The following is a 19,642-nucleotide window of genomic DNA, read 5'->3' on the forward strand; positions in this document are numbered from 1 at the left end:
GGGTTATTGGAGGAAAATATAACGTGCTTTTGGGTTTTAGATAACTTATAGAACCAAGTCGCTGGCTTCTTTCGACAGCCTTGTCTGACTTCTCTCTGACAATATTTAGTCATTACCGTGAGTAAATAAGCCAACATGTTGTGTCATTGCGTTTTTCTTTTATAATACCGTACATATAACGTCAAATAGAGGGTGTGCACAAAAGTAACTCGCAAAATGATCATTTTAAAATCTCGCGCCGTTTACTGTGTTGTAGCTCGGGCCAGTGGCGCAATGGATAACGCGTCTGACTACGGATCAGAAGATTCTAGGTTCGACTCCTGGCTGGCTCGATAACTTTTGTTTTTCAAATGCCGCCTGTAAATCGAGGTTATTCTTGGTAGGGTAGCCAATCACGTTTCCGTCTGCTACCACAACTCTACCACTGTTTGTAAGCTATGGCCAATGAGCGCTCGAATCGCCACCAAGATTTCCCCCAACAACTACCAAGAAATGACCAATCAGTGTCACCCAGTGCCCGGACCAACAGTACGGTTGCCGGCTAAAATTTTAAAATAAAATTGATAACAATAACAACCAATTATGATTGCTTCACTTCTTACCAACATTTCGAAAGTAAGTCAATCCTTTATAGCCAGTTTTGGGGAAACTAATTGAACACGGTACTTTACCAAACTACGAGCTACTTCACATTAAAAAACAGTTAAACTACATCTTAACTACTCTAAAAACAAACTAAAGGAAAATATCAGGAAAATGCTACATTTCCAGGGAAATTCACAGTATTTGATCTGACAACCATGGCCATTGAGCTGTGGCATTGTGCCATATTATATGGCAAAGAACATCATGAGAATACTATGAATATGTAGTTTGTAATTAACTACCTAAGCTAACTTAGGTGATCCAAAGTAGGTAACTACTGAAAAAGCTACTGAAATTTGAATGTAGTAATTGAACTGCATGTAGTTAACTACTCCCCAACACTGTAGGTATTATATGTTATATATATATATGAACTCAGCATGCTGTTACACATGTTTATTGTAAATGAATGAATAAATAGCTAAGTTAGCAGACTACAAGGTGATCATGACTGAAAATAACTAGTAGTAATATATTATTCACAGCTGCCTTACATAATGCGTGTCCAAATGTTTTGTCCATCTCATTTTTCACAGCTGTGTTATTTACATCTGTTTCTCAGTTTTCTTTATATTTTCATTTTTTAATCTAGATGGAAACTTGCTTCAGGAGATGGGTTGAAGCCTAAACCTTACAGACACAATTGAAGCAACAAAGGTGAAGGATATCAACAAAGTAAAGCCATGGATGCCACCCATGTCCCCAGAGGGAGTTCTGGACAAGGCCAGAAAAGCTTTAATTCAGCACCATGGAGATCCAGCAAACAGAAAACCCCTACTGGGTTTCTTCGAAATCCAGTTTGGTGTGTTTCACGGGCAGACATTCAGCTGGGTGGCTGAAAATGCCCTGGGGGTATCTGCTTACTGGGGGCAGCTATGAAGAGGGACCCCACAGGAGGCAGTGAAGACACACAAGACCATGCCCACAACAAGATGTGTTTCAGGCAGTATATTGAGCTCTTTCCATCTGGCAGAATTGCCATTGCCATGAAGGAAGAGCAGTATGCTGGGAAAACTCCCCAGCACACTGCGACCACCCAGCACACTTCCCTTCCTCTCTCAGCTCCCTCTTGGTTAGGAAGTTGCATAACCAGAAAAGCCTGACCAAGACTGTAAAAAGGCTGGTTTCCCCCCTCAAAGCCGAATGTTGTAAGCAAACATTTATTTGTATAACAAATAAATGCGTTTGTATGTTTAATATGTATTGCTGTTCAATACTCATGATGTTTATCTGTTTGTCCTGCTTTTTTTCTTTTTAGCTTTGACCCAGGCATGCGCATAGCCGTTACCCACCCTCATCCACCTGACTGTTTCCACTGAGCTCGATGACAGCAGGCTGCTGGCAGAGGCAACTACTGCTGAGGTCTGCTTGCAGAAGACAGTCCACTTCCTGACAGACTGCAAGAGGACTGCCAGTGCTGTCAACTTGGGCCTGATCCTGCCTGCGACATTTGAACCTGCATCATCCATACATCTGTCCTCAAGCACCGGTGGCTGATGCAGGTTTATGCCCAGGATGTCCTGTAAAGGCTGGATGAGATCAAGGCCACTTTCATCATGCAATATGGTCAGATCTTAAGATTGATTCTATGAAAAAGGTGGCCTGAAAGCTTGCAGGACACAGCTATGGCACCAAGGCAGCCAATGTTGGTAATGACCATGGACAGGTGATCATGTCCGTGCTCACAGCCAGCAAAGGTTTTGGTCTTGGGTCAATGATTGAAGGCCTCATCAAGCGATACGGAGTGGCTTTGGTGGCTCCTCCTGAGGTAGTATATGTCGACCGAGACTGCTTTGGCAGCACTCTTCTGAGGAGGAAGTTTGACAAGTGGGAGCTAATGACCATCTGGTTAGACATATGGAACTTTATGCGGAGGTTTGCTGTGGGTTGCAGCACTGACTTGCCAGTTGTATGCCACATTCATGGGTTGCCTCAGCCACTTTATTTTCATATGGGACTAGGACAACCTGACAGCCCTGAAGGAGGCGAAGTGTGCAGAGCTGGAAGCTGACCAGATACAACCATCCGAGGCTGATATGCTGTGTTGTATCAGCCGAAGCGAGCTACCCCTGCATTGCAGGAGAACCACCCACGGGACCAATGACCAAGGAGACCAAGGCTCTGATTGAGAGCCATATCCAGGCCTTTGAAGGAGACGCTGGTCGTGACACTTTTGGAGTCCCACTAATCAACTTGGCCCAGATGAGCGAGATCCAAATGTCCCAGTGGAAGCATGTGTCCTGCATCCAGGATCCTCCAGGTGTGCAGCTCTACACACAGACAGGAACTGTAGTGAAGGGAGGGCACTGTCTGCTAACCCACCACTGTGCCAGAGGTTCCACGTCGTTTGAGTCATTTCACCTGTTTTGATTTATTCTTCGTCATCTTCTTCTTCTTCTTCTTCTTCTTATTATTATTATTATTGTGGAATAAAAGAAAATATCTGTCAAAATGAACCACCAAAATTGCTTAAGACTAATGCATGTCATTCTCTCAAGTGACAAAAGAACAAATGTTATGTGCTACCTGTGCTGTAAAGGTGCTTAGAATAAAGAAGCTCATTATTCAAGTGGGAAAAAAGCTGTCATAAACGTGACAAAACAAACTGCAGTCTTTGTAATCACGTTAACAATATGTTGTGGTTGTGTATTCCTGGCTGATCTTTAATTTAAAGCACATGCTGCTAGAATTGCATTTGTACAGTTGTACATCTTGCAGTCCCTTGGATAGATATTCCCCAACATGGCTGGATTACCAGCTGGTTAAAGTGGGAAACTGCCCTGGGGCCCCAGACCCCAGAGGGCCCCTGAAGTCCCATGTTTAATACATATCAATTGGTGTTGGTCATTTGTAAATTTGTCAAGGAATCTGCACCATATTAACTAAATTGGGGTCTGCGTTATTGGTTTTGTGGATGCATTGTCAGATTATGTCAAAATCTTGTGAAAAGCTTCATTATTTTAATTTATACCATGCTTACATGGTAAATATTCCTAAATAAAGTTAAGTTGAATGAAATCACCACAAACTGACATAAGTATTATTCCAGCACAGGAGCACTGTTGAAAACTGGATGTGGGAGGTGACAGGGTAGGCTGTAGGACACATTACATAGAGGGCCACTACATTTATTTATTCCACTACATTTATCTGACAGCTACAGGTAGGTGCAAAGATTAACATTATACCAACAAAACATATGATCAGCTTATAAAAAATCATAACGTTTTTACAGACTGACACACCCAACAGAATATGATAGATATATTGACTGTAAACAGCCCCAGCTCAGCGGGATAACAGTTTTGTAGTTTTAATAGTTTACTCAAATTTTATCACATGTCCCTTGCAGCCTGTGTGCTATTGGCATTTTGCCAGAAAACTGGATTCTGCAGGAGGCAAAAGATAAAGACTATGATACTATTGTAATAAACTGTTTGTAATAAGACAGCACAGACTTATTGTCTTGCATGATGTCTAGTATGGGCTGATCCTCTTTATGAACCTGCAACACATACCGCCCTTTGTAGGAGGGGTAGAAGAGAGAAGGGTGGTTATTACGCTCTGTACGTGCACAGATGTGACGTTGGGAGAAATGTTTCTGCCCATGCTCACAGGACAGGAGATCAGGCAGTCTGCAGCTGATAGACTTCTTGTAGTGATGTAATGCTGCCTGTTTAGTGACTACGGATGGCTGTTTGTGCCAGGCTCTGCGGAGTGGGTCAGTCGCGGAGGTGCCGGAGGCGACAGCGGCATAACCAGCAGGATCAGGGGAGCGATTCCGACATGGACGAGGAGGAAGAGGAGCGGATCGTGGGTCAGAGGCAAGGCGACGTCGTCGTCGTCGGCGGCGGCGGCTGCGGCGCAGGAGGCCCGGAGAGCGGCGTCGCCACTGCAGGGCCCAGTGACGCTTGTGAATATGGCAGCGGTCGTGTCAACAGAGGAGGCTTTCGCACCAGCACGGGACCTCCACACCCGCAATCATTAAAGGAATTACCGCCGGAGCTTCTGGTGGAAATCTTCTCTTTGCTTCCCGGAACAGCATTACCAAATGTCGCCCTCGTCTGCAAAAAATTCAGACAAATCCTTAACACTGAAACCATCTGGAGGAGGCGGTGCATTGAAGGTAAATACAGCGATTAATGGACATAAGAGTTCATTGAAACGTTTACGGTTAGACTGCCATATAAAGCATTGAGTCACAAATACGTATCAGATGTGTTTCTTAGACTATATGAAGGCTCCTTCTAGTCGACAGGTTATGTGCGTCCACGGAAATGTGTTCACCTTAAAAGCATTTCTATTGATCTTCTATTGATCACTAAAGAAATGAGCGTTAACGCTGCGGCCTAAGGTCACTGCTGTAAAAAAAAAAAAAAAAACAGACCAAGGCCCCCTCACTGTTACTGGGCCCATGTCAGCCATGAGACTCTTGATGCAGGGCTCTGAAGCCTGTCAGGGGCCTTTTAATCAGCACCAACACCACCATCACAGTATTGTTATTATAGTCAGATGACAAAAAAAAGTTACATAATCTATGTAGGCTGCTTATGAGACACAAATCATATGTAAATACATAAAGATACACTTCCTGGTTTTATTATAGCAGATACAAATCTTCTGATGTCCACACAGGTCATTGAAAGTTTTGTGTTCTTGAAATTATGTGTGGCCAATATGGATAACATAACTAATGTAATTTTCAATGCAAGTGACTACTTTAAAATAATGGTGCAGAAATCATATAATAGATCATCACTGCTCTTTTTTTTTTTTTTTTTCACAATAGTCTAATACAACCAGACATGTAATTTGGTTATTTTTACTCACTTCAGTGTACACTTTCAACATAGATGTTTGCACAAAATATAGATCTAAACTGCAAACAGAATACACATCCCATGATCGAAAAGGAGCAGTGGCAAGAAAAGTCTTTATTATATTATTATAATAATAATATATATTATATGCCTCTTTCTCAAAGTAAATTACATGAAAGGTCTGTTAGTAGTTGGTTAAACCATGTTATAAACTGTATAGTAATGTCTTCGTAGACAAACAAATATCATCTCACATATATTGTAATATCAGCCATTTGAAGTTATTTATAAAGTAAAAATGCTACTAAACATAAGACAATTCCACTTCATCCAATGCAAGGGTTTTCATATCATTATGAATTGAATTATGAATAGATTGTTCTGTCTGTCAGGCAAAACAGGCAATATGAAGATGATAGTCAAAGATCCTAAAATTACTGTAATTATTTTTGATACTTGATAGATAAAATGATTAACCAGTTAATCCAAAAATAGTAATCAGTAGGTTTATTGATACTTCATGTGAGGTGCAGTGGGAGTACTGAGTTTCAAAACATCAAGAGTTAACTGGGAGGAGCGGTAACAGAATCATGGGGTGAGGCAGCAAACTGAATGTGAAATGATAATAGCCTGAGGAATGTTGTGTACTGCAAAGTTACACAACAAGCAGCTTACCAGGCATTTACAGTTAGGGAGGTATCCATTTGTGTGCAGGACAACAGTTGAATACAATAAAAAAAAAACAACTGAGCGTCTAGTCAAAAACAAATTGATCTGTGATGAAGTGCTTGAATGCAGCATAATGAGACTATCCAGTTTTAAGATCTTACATTCAGTCCAAAATGTTGGCTCCCTACATTTGACTTCTGATGAAAATGGGTAGTATTATCTTCTGTTTTTATTCTAATGTTTATACCTCAGGCCAGCTGTGTGTTTAAGACATTTTATTAATCATTGTGAATCAGATGTGATCAGGTCATGTCTGTGTATGCTGACTGTGGTGTCACTGCTTTTCAAATTTCCAGCTAAGCCGTTATCAGTTTACTCAAAGTTTGATCTGGCTTTTGCCGCTGTTTAGTGTTTCACTGCAGATCTGCCATAAGATGTAACACCACGGTTCACATTATGAATATGGAGATAATTGATTACAGTGTTTAAAAGCCTGACACAGCCTGATACAGTTATTTTGCATGCCCAGCCCTTAATAAATCATTTTAATGTTTATCCTTCTCCTGTTTAATTTATGTGTTTTCTCTCCACAGAGTTTGGCATGCAGCAAGATCTTAGGAAGATGGAAGTAGGAGGAGTATCTAGCCGGGACCTCTATGTGAAACGTGAGTTTGGCTGCCAATTTAATGTCTCCAGTGAAGTGTTTGTTTCATTCCTATTCGATTATTTTACGATCATATTTGAACTGTCTTGACGTATGTTGGGTAAATGTCCAGATATAATTCCTAAACTTCGAACTATAGCAGATGGGAAACATTCCCAGCGAAAGCTTTTTTGATACAAATGTGGTTTCTTTTTCCTATAATGGTACTGCTTTGTTTTTTTAACGTAGGCTCTAGGGCTGCAACTAATGATTATTTTCATTATCCATTAATCGCTGGATTATTTTCTTGATTATTTGATTAGTTGTTTAGTCTTAAAAATGTCAGAAACTGGTGAAAATTGTCTATCACTATTTCCCAAAGCCTTGTTTTGGAATATCAAATATATTGTTTTGTCTCAACCAACAGTCCATAACCCGAAGATGTTCAGTTAACTATCATAGAGGACTAAAGATGCCAGAAAATATTCTTATTTAAGATGCTGGAACCAGAGAACTTCTGCATGTTTTCTTTAAAAAAAAAAAGAAGACACAATTGATTAGTCGATTATCAAAATAGTTTGCGATTAATTTTCTGTCAATTGGCTAATCGATTAATGGACTTATCATTGCAGCTGTAGTAGGATCCTCTATTTGTTTCTCATTGTGTATCAACAGAGATCTAGAGCTTAAACCAGCTGCCACAGAGCACGCCATGCAAAGCGGTGGCACCTGTTAGGTCTTTGAATAGATTATTTTGGCGCATTACTGCATTCATTAAGAGTGCTGCGTTGGACTGAGTCCACCTCAGTCCGTAGGCGCTCTACACATGCCTGTGTTGTGCCTGTCCAGGTGTCAACCCACGGGTGAAGTCTGGGCGCTTTATGAAGCTCCTTCCGGATTACGAGCACATGGACTATAGAGACGTGTACACACACTGTATGTACATGGGCCTCAGTGTGGATGGCTGCAGCATGAGGGGTTGTGTGTGCGGGAATCTTACTGATTTAGTTTGTAAGCAAACAGTCGCAGCAGTGTTATGCATCCTGTGTGAACAGCAAATGTGTTAATAATTCTCCTCAGCACTGTTTGCTTTCATATTAAGTGTGAGATGGGAAGCCAGATAATTCAGTGTGCTGTGTGTGTTGTTGAGAAACTTGGCTGACTGGAACACAGTCAGTTTACACTTTCTACCCTTTGGGTTTACATCTCAGACTCCATCCTGACAGACGTTAAACAACAACTGAAGTGTGTGGGTTTTAACATCTCCTCTTGTGTATTTAACCGTGCACAGTGTAGCTTATTGTAAAGCATGGGGGTAGCGCTGCTGATACTGATTAGTACGATGTGATGTTGTGCTCTTGTGTTGCAGTGCTTCATCCATACAGACATATCTTGGGACTATGGCAGCCTGACATAGGCCCTTACGGCGGCTTGCTCAACGTTGTGGTAAGCACAAAAAACTTGGACAACTTAAAATGTTTTCCTGTCAAGACATTTGCATAAAGATGAGGAACAATGACTTAAATTTATTTCTTTTTTCACAAGAAAGCATTACATAAAATGTTCTTTTGGTCATTTATGATTTGGAAATATTTTGCTGCAGAAGCTTTGGCAGGAAACTAATTATAATTTTATTGCTTGTAAGTGACTAAAAGTATTTTTCTTTCAGGTGGATGGGCTCTTCATCATTGGCTGGATGTATTTGCCGCCTCATGACCCTCGTGTGGAGGATCCAATGAGAAGACGGCCGCTCTTCCGTATCCACATGTGGGAGAGCAACAAGGCCACTGTGGAGTGTATGTATGGACACAAGGGTCCCCACAAAGGAGACATACAGGTGAGGGCTTATACAGCACTTTTTGACAAGAGACAAGATACAGATTCTACTTCAATTTGAGGTTAGTAGTTTATAAAAGAAGGTCATCCTCTAATATGTGTCATATTCTGTTATTTTTAGACTGTGAAGAAGGATGAATTCTCAACAAAATGTAACCAGACTGATCATCACCGCATGCCAGGAGGCAGACAGGAGGTTGGTCAAATCAGGGATCTGTTACAACCTGAAACCTGTCGATGACCGCTTTGAATTATGTGCTTATCTTGCTTGATTAGGTTTTTAAAGACCATGTACTTTGATAAGGTCAGAATTATCAGCTATTATCTGCTTTCTATGTTCTCTGTGTGTGTGTTTGTAGGAGTTCAGGACATGGTTAGAGGAAGAATGGGGCCGGACACTAGAAGAAATCTTCCATGAGCACATGCAGGAGCTCATCTTGATGAAGTTCATTTATACTAGCCAATATGAGTGAGTCTCCTCCTTACATACACTTTCTCTGTGTCTCACATCAAGAGTGTGAGTAGGTTTTATGTGAAAGATGGTTCTGTTTTCTCTTGTGGATTAATGTATAGCCTGTCTGACAGCCTTGGCAGACTCAAATAAAACTCTCTCTCATATGCTTTCATTTGACAGTAATTGTTTGACATACCGGCGGATCTATCTGCCTCCTACAATGCCCTCTGACCTGCTGCAGCCAGGCCTCTTCAAAGGAACCTATGGCAGTCACGGTTTGGAGATTGTCATGCTCAGTTTCCACGGGACTTCTGCAAGAGCCACCAAGCTCACTGTGAGTCCCATTTCTGCTGCCATTTTTGGGATTAGTGAATAATCATTATCCATGGCTGTGGCAAAGTTTTTGAACAAATTGAAATTACTAATTTGAATATCAACTCTGCAACGCAGAGTAATCACAGGTTGATTACAACTCTACTAACACTTTGATTTTCTACTGTCAGAAAGTCAGCTATCCTGTTAATCATAAATTACCCAGTAAATGTCCTCTAGGTCATCTCCTTCCTCTCCAACAACAAACTGTTCAGCCAAAGTTCTTGATGTAATCATTGCTTCAGCTTTTAGAATCAGAATCTGAAACAGGTTTAATGCCAAGTAGGTTTACACATAGAAGGAATTTGCCTTGATATTGTGGTGTTACCTTTGGAGGCAGTTGGATTCACCAGATCACGACATCACACGAGAATCCATCTTGTCAGGCTTCAGGTTCTGCGCTTTTGTCTGAACCACTGGTGGTCCAGCTGCCTCACAAGGTAAGACAGTGATAGATGGTGATAGCCAGATGGTTCATCCAATCACCTTATCCAATCACCATAATTTTTGAAAGTACCTGCCCTTTTCCAAACAGTTGATGGTTCTGTGTAACAAACCATCCGGTGCGTCAGCTTAAATGTGGTGCATAATAGTCAAAAAATAGAGGGTAAGAGAAAACAGAGAAAATCTATACAAAGAAAGAGATAAATACCACGACCGTGAAAGATGGGTGATATAACTGTATAAATAAAAATTCACAATTAAAATGTGAAATCGTAAATATAGTAAAAATATATTCTAAGTAAAAAGAGCTAAGGAAATGTACAAGTCTGTGTCAGTGGGGGTCCCAGACCTCGTTGATGAGGCCAGCTGCAGACGGGAAGAAACTGTTCTTGTGGTGTTCTTGAAAGACCACAGCTTCTTGCCAGAGGGGAGTGTTTGAAAAAAAAAAAAATCAGGTTCTCCTACACACCAACTGCCTTTAAATAGAATATTCTCACATTTTTGACATTGAAGTTGCAACATTAACCCAGCAAATTTATCCACTATTGGTGCTGACTGCAATTTTACCCCTCCCTACAGGGAGACCCCAACGTTCCTGCTGGGCAGCTCACTCTGGATGTTGACCTAAGTCGGCCTTTGGTCCTCCCAGACTTGGAGCACCAGCGCAACATAGAGGAGCTGTCGCGGCTGGTTTTAGGAGTACATGAAGAAGTGCAGAGGGAGGCGGAACAACAGGCCAAAGACTCTTCTGCCACAGTGAGAGGCACCGCAGAGGGGGCCTGTGATGGTGCTAGCGGAGCAGAAGGGACGGAGGCAGACCAAGGTGCCTGTTCAGACAGCTGCCAGCCAGGTCCCAGCAGCAGCACCCATCCTCCTGAAGCCCAGCCCTTCACTCTGCCCCTAGGGGTTATGGCTCGCAATGAGGTGTATCCTCGCACCTGCAGGAAATGGTAAGTGAGGACATGTAATATGCATAAATCCCATTGTGAAGAAGATGAATTGTTGCAACCTTCACCCCAGTAACAGTGTCATCAAACACAGTGTGCCTATTGTTATTGAGCTGTTACAAGTTGCTCGCTGGTGAAAGTTCACAGCCAATGAGCTAAAACCGTATCAGCCTCTAGTGAATGCTCATCAGTATGTGTGTTGAATGTTGGCTGAATAACTGTTGGGAGAAAACCATTATCTTGAATTTTTAATTAATTTTTATAAGGTTAGGCAGTTAAAAATCATACCACAAGTGACATAGCAATTTTGGCTCTCTCAATTAATCAAACTGGGCAGAATGCAAAGTGGATGGACAGTGCATTTAGAGCACATTCTCTGGTGCATCAAATCATAGTAAAATGTTTTACCAGTCAGAGGCATTTGGCTGTAACTACTGTTTTTATTGCAGATATCATGCAGCCCTATTTCTATCACTGATTCCCAATCAAATAATCTACATCAATCCATGATGAGAATGCTATTAATCTTTACTGTAAATTCATATTCAGCAATTATTACACATTATTAATTATTAAAATAAAATACTGTGACCATAACCATTACCTGTCTTATTTTTTGTGCTTACAGCTTATTACAACAGAGTCAATGACCCAGTGAAATTCATATCCATCAAAATATTTACTGACTGATGAATTGATGTCCCTTCATTTCAGCTTCTATGGGACAGGCCTGATCGCTGGGCACGGCTTTACAAGTCCAGAGCGCACCCCGGGGCTCTTTGTGCTGTTCGATGAGGACCGTTTTGGTTTCATCTGGCTGGAGTTGAAGTCTTTCAGTCTGTACAGTCGCCTGACGGACCACCTAGCCCATGCTCATGCCCCAAACATGGAGCGATTTGAGGCCATGCTACGCAACATGCAGTCCTGGACATCCTGATGCACCAAGCTTTAAGTCTCCTCCCACAATGCAATGCATAATAACATACATCATACACATATCACCTCTGTCCTCCCTTGACAACGTTACTATCATGTTAGCTCGTTTTATTGTCTAATAAAGCTAGTTATATCACCCTGACCCAGCACACTCGCACTCCCGTTCCCATACACAAGCACTTTGAAAGGCCTCCCGAGTCACCGTTTATCACCTCACCTCAGTATGACCTTAATCCTCCAGTGCAGCATGATAGCAGGTCACATTTTTTAATTTATTTATTTATTCCCCACCCCCCCACCCCAGGAGAAAAGGAATGATATTTCATACCACTTATTATGGATCAAACTGTATGTGCCTCTGATTCTAAAACCATGTCTGTACTTGATACTGCTTGAAGAAGATAAATGTGTCCAACGTATTCTACTCCATAGTATTATACTGATTTCGGTGCCCAACATGTTGAACTGCATGCTGCGTTTTAATTTAGATCTAATGGCATCACACTCATAACCATTTCTGAACATGATGAGTTTTTCTGAAGCAGCATGTCTTGCTTTTTAGTTAATTGCTTTAGAGACATAAGAATTTAAAAAAAGGAGACAGCATCTCAGGTGTATTTCTCTTTGCCACAAATGAGTGAAAAACGGGACAAAACTATTTATGTTTTAAAAATGTATGAAATCAGATTTGCTTTATTAATTTGTCCAATAGAAATGCTGAGTGAGTTTTACAACTGGGCAGTTTTCTAACCATTGACAAGTAAGCATTTGCTGTCTTATCAAACACTGTAGCTACATCAGCCAGTTTGGGGCGGACTGATATGTTTCTGCTCTTTGAACTTGAGCTATATCTCTTTCAGTGATATGCTTTGGCTCATGATCATACATCAGACATACTTTTAATGTCACCACACCTGACATAATATTATGTAAGCTGGAAAGATGTATTGCAATAGAATAACATAGCCTATACATAAGCTGGATTTAATCAAAATATCAAAATTGTACAGTTTATGTGCTTGTATAATAATGGTCTGAAACAGAAACTTCTCTTACCTTTGAAATGTATTGCATTCGTTGTTTGTTCAAATGGCTGACATAACGTTTGCCTGGCTTTATACCTGCAAAGCTATTCCCTCCAGTTTTCCATTTTATTTCAAACTTGAGACCAGGCTAGCTGAACATTATACGAACTAACAGCTCAAAGCGCATCTCAAAGTACCAAGTATGTGTCTGTATGTCTCATTACAGCCTGATGGTGATGCCCAGTAGCTTTCCTACTCCAAGTGCACTTTTCTGGGCAGTATAGTGAATCATTCAAAACCACTGGCCAGCACTTTTATATCAGACTGCAGCTTTACTAACATTTGCAAAAACAACAATGTCTGCTAAAGCATCATCATCTTAATTTTGTCACGTTTTATTGATTTCTTATGAACCTAAGTATATTTGTGTTCTACATTCTCCTATCTGTAAGCCCTCTGTATCCAGCTGTTTGAATGATTTGCCTTCGAAAAGTGTTGCTTTGGACTACTTTCAATGCCATAGGCCTGATTTTGTGAAAAACAAAGTTTGACCTATTGAACTGCTCACATCAGACTTCAGGGAGCTTTTCAGCTTAAGCGCTCTTCTCAGTAATAAAAAAATAAAAAACTGAAAAGAAAATTTTGTGGAATCTGTTTATTCTTCTGTGTTTATTAATTTGTGAATATTTCACCTTGCTATAATGCAAAAAATATTTCTGAAGCATCTAAAAGGATATCCCCCCTCCATTGCTGTTTTACTTTAGTGCCGCAGTTGAATTTTGATTATAATATATATATTTTCATATAAGTAAATGTGAAAATGTAACACCTCACACAACACCAATTACATCTTTCTTAAATTTCACCTTAAATCCATCCCCTCTTCAGGTGCTAACCAGTGTATCTACACCAGTCCCATGAGATAGGAAACACAATGTGTGTGAATGGGGGCGTTAAATAATGTAAATGAATAGTAAAACATGTCACATAACATCTTAAAAGGATTTTTATTTTATATTAGAATCCACTTCATACAAACACAGTAGGTGTATCCCATGATTTAAGTTACCGTACAAATACACACCGTTCCTTTATGCTATTAGATTTTATAAAAGTATTTCCCGAAAATACTTTTCCTTGGATTCAAACTGCTTCAATATACGAAGTGGAAAAATATTCACCCAACTTAAAACTTATCTCCTCTCCAAATTTCAATTTTTTCAAAAATATTGTTATTATTATCAAATCCAATTAGTAAATATCTCACAGTAAGTAAATGCATTTTTGTCAGACTTGTTTGTATTTAATGAATGACTGATGGAACAGAGAAAGATGAGAGGTGACAGCTCTACAGCTCGCTGTGCTCCATCTTCTCCATATGTTGTTGGATCTTCTCTGGGAGAGTCTGAGTCAGGAAGACAAAGCGATCCTTCTTCAGGTGCTGACCAATTACCTGCTCTGTTATACCAATTGCCAGGTATTCTTCATCTACTCCATACTTAGGCCAGTGGACAAGGCCGTCCCCATTAGGAGACCTACACACACACACACACAAACACAAACACACACACACACACACAAACACACACACACACACGTTATAAAGAAGTTTGTCTTATCTCCATGTGTATTATGAACTATAATGAAGGTGAATTCCTACCCTGTGCGAGCAAAGTTGCCCCAGTAGCTCATCATGGTTCTGCTTAACTGTTCCTCCTCTTCTGGGCATGCATCTAAAATAAGACAGTCTAGTCAAACACTTTGCACTCTACGAAACCCAGAGAAAACCCAGATCTCGGATTATCATTTGATATGGTGATTTTTATATTGCACTTACCTGCTAATTTAACATGAGTGGTAGTGAAGCAGAATCCTAATACTGTAAAGAGTTCGTCTCCATGGTCACACCCAACAAAGCTTGGCCTTTTTGCCTGCAGAAATTTGGGAGGATGCTGGTACTCATACAGGTATACAGGGGCGCCTGCATCTAGAAGACAAACAGGTGTGATATGTCTTGTTTATGAAAGTGTGTGATAGTAATTTTTCTTAAATAGATTTGCATATTCTTGTATTAAATTAAAGTTTACCTCTGTGGGCATTTGCAGCTTTAATGGCTGGAATGGTGAACAATGTGTCTCCAAGCATCTCAGTAAACCTTTTTCTATTTTTCACACGATCTTCACCAGTTCCAATATATTCATCTACCATCAGATCTCTGATGATTGCATATTTGGGCTTAAGAAAATGAGCAACACAATGTCAGAGAAGCTTAAGCATGATGAAGCAGAGTAATATTGTAATGTCAGGCAGTGGCTGTCTTACATCAGAGTAAAAGATGGACAGCATGTTCACAACTTGCTCCCGATCCATTCCCTCAGTCCAGTTTGGAGGAGCAAAGAACTAATGGAAGAAGCAGCTGTGATTAAAATTGCATATTTAATGGGCACATCTGCAAATTGGTAAGCTATTAATGGACCAGTGTGTAGGGTTTAGTGGCATCTAGTGGTGAGGTTGCAGATTGCAACCAAATGAATACCCCTCCCCCTCACCTTCCCCCTCCAAGCGTGTAGGAGAACCTATCGTGGCCACAAATCCCGCGAAACACGAGAAAGGCCCTTTCTAGAGCCAGTATGTGGTTTGTCTGTTCTGAGCTACTGTAGAAATTAGGGATGTGCAGAAAGCCTAGTATTGGTGTTTGTATCTATATTTGTTGAGGCAGCAAAATTATTTGTAATTGTGTTTGTATTCAAATAAAAGTGGAAATAGGCTTAAAAATCCTGTTTTTGTTTTTATTACACTTCTAATTTTAGAAAATTAAAGTGTTACAATAAGTGTTCATGAATACATTACTTTACGAAGGAGGTCCCCACACCAAGTCTCGAACTGAAGTCTCCCAGATTATAGATGACTGCACTGCCTACTGAGCTAAAACTTTACTCATCACCTCATTGCAGACAGACCTCTACCTATTTATACACCCATAACACAGAAAGAGCACAGCATGTAACGTGTAGGGAAGAACTTCAAAGGTGATTATTGCTTTGCACTTTTCATTTATTGCCTATTTTTTTTACAACCAAACTTTGTGGAAAGGAGAAGGGGACCAACAGGTTATGGAGAGTCTCTTGGGAGCACTTTGTATGTGTCAATAGCTCAGCTTTATCTCTGGGGAACACCCCCAACTCCAGGAGTGATGTCCAAATTAGGAAATGTGCGTCATGTAGCAGGTGGATGTGACTCGCCTAGTTGAGACTTGCTGATAGATCTAACAGTGAGCAGAGGAGAGAGACTGAGATAGTGATGTAACCGACCTTCACGCTGGTATTTGACATGTTTTTTTTCTTCCCGAAAACAAATCATTTTTAAAATATTTGTATGAAAAAAATATTTGTAAAAAACCCACTAATTGTGCTTTTGTGAATAATGTATTCAGATTTGGGCACACCCCTAGTAGAAAGATGGCAGTGTAACATGGCAGGCTCTGTGGAAGAGGAACCACTTCCTCTGTAAAAATAAAGGGCTTATTCTAAGGTAACGAAAACACAATGATTCTTATTTTCAGATGATTCTACACTAATTAAAACATACTTATGAACATTACATTACATTTCTGCCAAGTCTGTTCCATTAGATGCCACTAAATTCTACACACTGAACTTTTAAGTCACACAAATGTCAGCAAAAACTTCAGCATTCACACTTACTTCAGCAAGTAACCAGCCCACTTCATCATTATTAACACCAGTCATGAACGGTACAGTGAGAAGTTCATGTTTATGGAACAGCTCATCCACGGGTTTTGTCAGGAAGTGTCCATCAACAGTCACAGAAAATCTTTGTGTTTCATCCTTGAGAGGAAAAAGTTGAGATGAGGACAAAACAGCCACATGAAAGTGAACATTTCATAGAGGTCTTGCAGAAAGTATTATAGGCTTGTGTTCAACTAATTCCCCATCAGCATATATCGGTTTTACATACAGTATCTCACCTGCCCAATAGTCACAATAGTATCAATATCGAGGTTTCTCATACAATCAGCAATCTTCTCCATGCTTTCAATGCTACATCCAGATATATTCGCTACTACCTGAGGACAGATATCAGGGATTCATCTCAAGGAAAGAAAGATGTTGTGACATTCTCAATACTGTACTGTGAAGAATGTTTGCACAGAAAAATAACCAATCAGATGATTAACCTGTGTTATTGGTAGAGGATCATTTATCATGATTAAATCCATTGCAGCAGTGCCACTCTCAGCAATGGCTTGGTGGAACAGGCCATCAGACAATGGTGAGAGAAGCTGTTAATTCAAGCAACAGACAATATGAAAGGTTCAGTGGACAATGGTAACTTTGCAGTGAAATAATTGTGATACTTTATCTGCAGATTCATCCTTACCAGGAGGGACACGCTCACTCCACCTGCAGACTCCCCAAATATGGTAACTGAAGTAGGGTCTCCTCCAAAGTTGTGAATGTGCTGCTGGATCCACCTCAGGGCTTCTACCTGGTCCAGCAGGCCAAAGTTCCCTGATATGTGCTCATCTCCCGTGCTGGATAGACAATACAGTTATAGTCTACATAATCATACTATGTTTATTCTAACTGTGCTCAGAAACTCGAGTCTTTTTACCTAAGAAAGCCCAAAAGTCCCAAGCGGTATTGGATCAGAACCACAACCACATCCTGGTAAGCAGCCAAGGCCGAGCCATCATATATTGAAGCTGATCCTAAAACAAACCCTCCACCGTGGATCCAAACCATGACCTGGTCAGATAAAGAAAGACCTTGGTATTTTCCACAAAGCATAAAGGACATTTTTACTTTATTATTACTAAGCTGATCTTGTAATAATTTCAATCAAACTACATTAAATTGATGAGACTCAAGATAAAAATGTTAAATTGATTGTGAGAATTACAGACAAGTAATAAGTTGTTGTTATAGATTACCCTAATGCAGCCTGATAGTAAACAAAGAAATTATTATTTATATTGATATTATGGACTCTTAATCTGCAACAAAGGGTTCTTACTGGGAGCTTGGCATCATGAGCTTTGTTTGCAGGAGTGTAAATGTTGAGGTAAAGGCAGTCTTCTGAAATATCTGGGAGAACTACTGACATGCCACCGTTTTTATCAAGCAGATCTATAGTAAGCTGCTTATGTTGAATACACCTGAAAAAAAGAAACACTTATGTGTACAAAATAGGATAATACTTCCAAGCACAGTATCCAACAAGTGGAGCACATGGATGTCTTACATGGGTGGCTGCTGGGTGGCGTCTCTCACTCCTTCCCATCCCTCTACAGGCTGAGGTGCAGCCAGTCTCAGAACAGGGCCTATGGGTGGCTTGGCAAATGGGACACCCAGGTAGGCATGGACCCCAGTCTCTTTCCCCTTTACACTCACATACTCACCTCTCAGGCTCCCAAGCTTTGTGTGGACTTCAGGTGCTGTCAGGATATAAATATTATGTAGCAAACAAAGAAAAAAATATAACAAAAACATTACAATTTATTAAAACAATGATTGTAAAATTAATTTTATTGGGCAAACCCTGGGGAAATAAATCTTCTTGTGTCACTAATGTCTACACTGACATAGGTTATTGCTTGTTGGGAATATGTGCAAAGATCATTCAGGTCAAAACCTTAACTCCTCTGTAGTGTAAAGTGTAAAATAATAACTTTCAATTTGGATTCATGCATGGCTGATGTGAAAGATGTATTTTTCCCAGTCTTCTCCAATGTTTGCCATGCTGTTGGTATGACAACCTCACATGTGCGTAACTACTGTATAGTTAGGGTAGCAACCCTTTCTTGACACCTTGGTTCTGTTGATCTCCCCTTTAGAGCATCGGGTAGAACAGAAATCATCCAATTTGACACAAACTGGCACAGTGTCATTTTTATATTTTGGCTATCCTGCATCACCATGAAAGCAGCAAAAGAAACGTTTGCCTTCATCCTGCTTGGCTCTTAGGGATAGGCTTTCACAATCAGGCAGTATTTGAGTTAAAGGTCATCTCTAGCTAAGCATAATAAAATATGAAGGGTTGAGGAAGCACAAAAAGTTAATAATGGATTCGATCACAATCCTATGACAGATACATGTAAGCAAGATATCTTGAATTTTTCATTATAACTAACACTGAAGGCACAATATCTAAAACATACATATATATACATACATATACATTTTTATTGGTGTAATTGTTTATTGAAATCAGGTTTCTCCTACTTACCATGAAGGTCTGCAGCAACATGCATGAATAAAACAGACAATAGAAAGAAAAGAGTTTGATAATCCTGAAACTTCATGACTGGCATGTCTGCGGATTGCAGCACTCCTTTGGAAAAACAAAATTATAAAATGCTGCCTGCTATGAAGCTTTTCCCTTTATGACTCTGACAGGGACAGTGCTAAGGTTAATATTACCTGCAGGATATGACGTGATTTTCCATGCAATATGCAGTTACACCACAGCAACAGTTGACCTCTGAGCAGATGCTCCCCCTCCTGATTACCTTCTGCCCTCTGGACTCCATAGCTCAGTGTATTGTGATAAGTGTGGGCTCTCAGCTGCAGGCAGTGCCGACTTACCATTAGCCTTGTAATAACTGTGGTCTCACACTGGGGAGTGTATACAACTTCACTCACAGTCAAACTGCATTCACTTCTAGTGACAAACTGTACAGTTCATGGAAACTATGTAGAACTGATAAAGATTATACAATTACACCAGTAAAATGTGGGAACACGAATACAATTAAATTTTTTGTCAATGAGTTGCCCTGGTGATATCCCGCACACACTTTTCACACACACCTACCCCTGGGTCAACAA

At 40.3% G+C, this 19,642-nt stretch overlaps 2 protein-coding genes and 1 non-coding gene across 4 annotated transcripts; 2 read left to right on the plus strand and 1 right to left on the minus strand.

Moving 5' to 3' along the window:
* The first annotated feature begins 259 nt into the window (after window positions 1-259).
* On the plus strand, window positions 260-332 carry trnar-acg. The gene has a single exon. It is a non-coding gene; the product is annotated as a tRNA-Arg (tRNA).
* A 3,882-nt stretch (window positions 333-4,214) lies between these two features.
* Window positions 4,215-13,126, plus strand: fbxo31 (F-box protein 31). Of its 2 annotated transcripts, XM_044357778.1 has the most exons (10): window positions 4,215-4,771; window positions 6,728-6,799; window positions 7,627-7,713; window positions 8,147-8,223; window positions 8,447-8,614; window positions 8,735-8,809; window positions 8,973-9,082; window positions 9,248-9,401; window positions 10,463-10,833; window positions 11,545-13,126. In XM_044357778.1, exons 1-10 carry the CDS (start codon window positions 4,336-4,338, stop codon window positions 11,765-11,767), a joined length of 1,773 nt encoding a protein of 590 aa, XP_044213713.1. In that variant the 5' UTR covers window positions 4,215-4,335; the 3' UTR covers window positions 11,768-13,126. The 2 variants fall into 2 exon arrangements, with proteins under 2 accessions (XP_044213713.1, XP_044213714.1); XM_044357779.1 differs by lacking the exon at window positions 7,627-7,713 and having other exon boundaries at window positions 4,216-4,771.
* A 653-nt stretch (window positions 13,127-13,779) lies between these two features.
* On the minus strand, window positions 13,780-19,193 carry LOC122986254 (cocaine esterase-like). Its single transcript, XM_044357428.1, has 13 exons — window positions 19,041-19,193; window positions 18,057-18,249; window positions 17,829-17,970; window positions 17,427-17,560; window positions 17,193-17,346; window positions 16,990-17,094; window positions 16,780-16,878; window positions 16,496-16,639; window positions 15,114-15,191; window positions 14,879-15,026; window positions 14,629-14,778; window positions 14,452-14,524; window positions 13,780-14,326 (listed from the first exon to the last, which is right to left on the minus strand). Exons 1-13 carry the CDS (start codon window positions 19,123-19,125, stop codon window positions 14,140-14,142), a joined length of 1,692 nt encoding a protein of 563 aa, XP_044213363.1. The 5' UTR covers window positions 19,126-19,193; the 3' UTR covers window positions 13,780-14,139.
* Window positions 19,194-19,642: the final 449 nt, after the last annotated feature.

Source organism: Thunnus albacares, chromosome 7 (genome assembly GCF_914725855.1).
Source record: "Thunnus albacares chromosome 7, fThuAlb1.1, whole genome shotgun sequence".
Classification (NCBI taxonomy): domain Eukaryota; kingdom Metazoa; phylum Chordata; class Actinopteri; order Scombriformes; family Scombridae; genus Thunnus; species Thunnus albacares.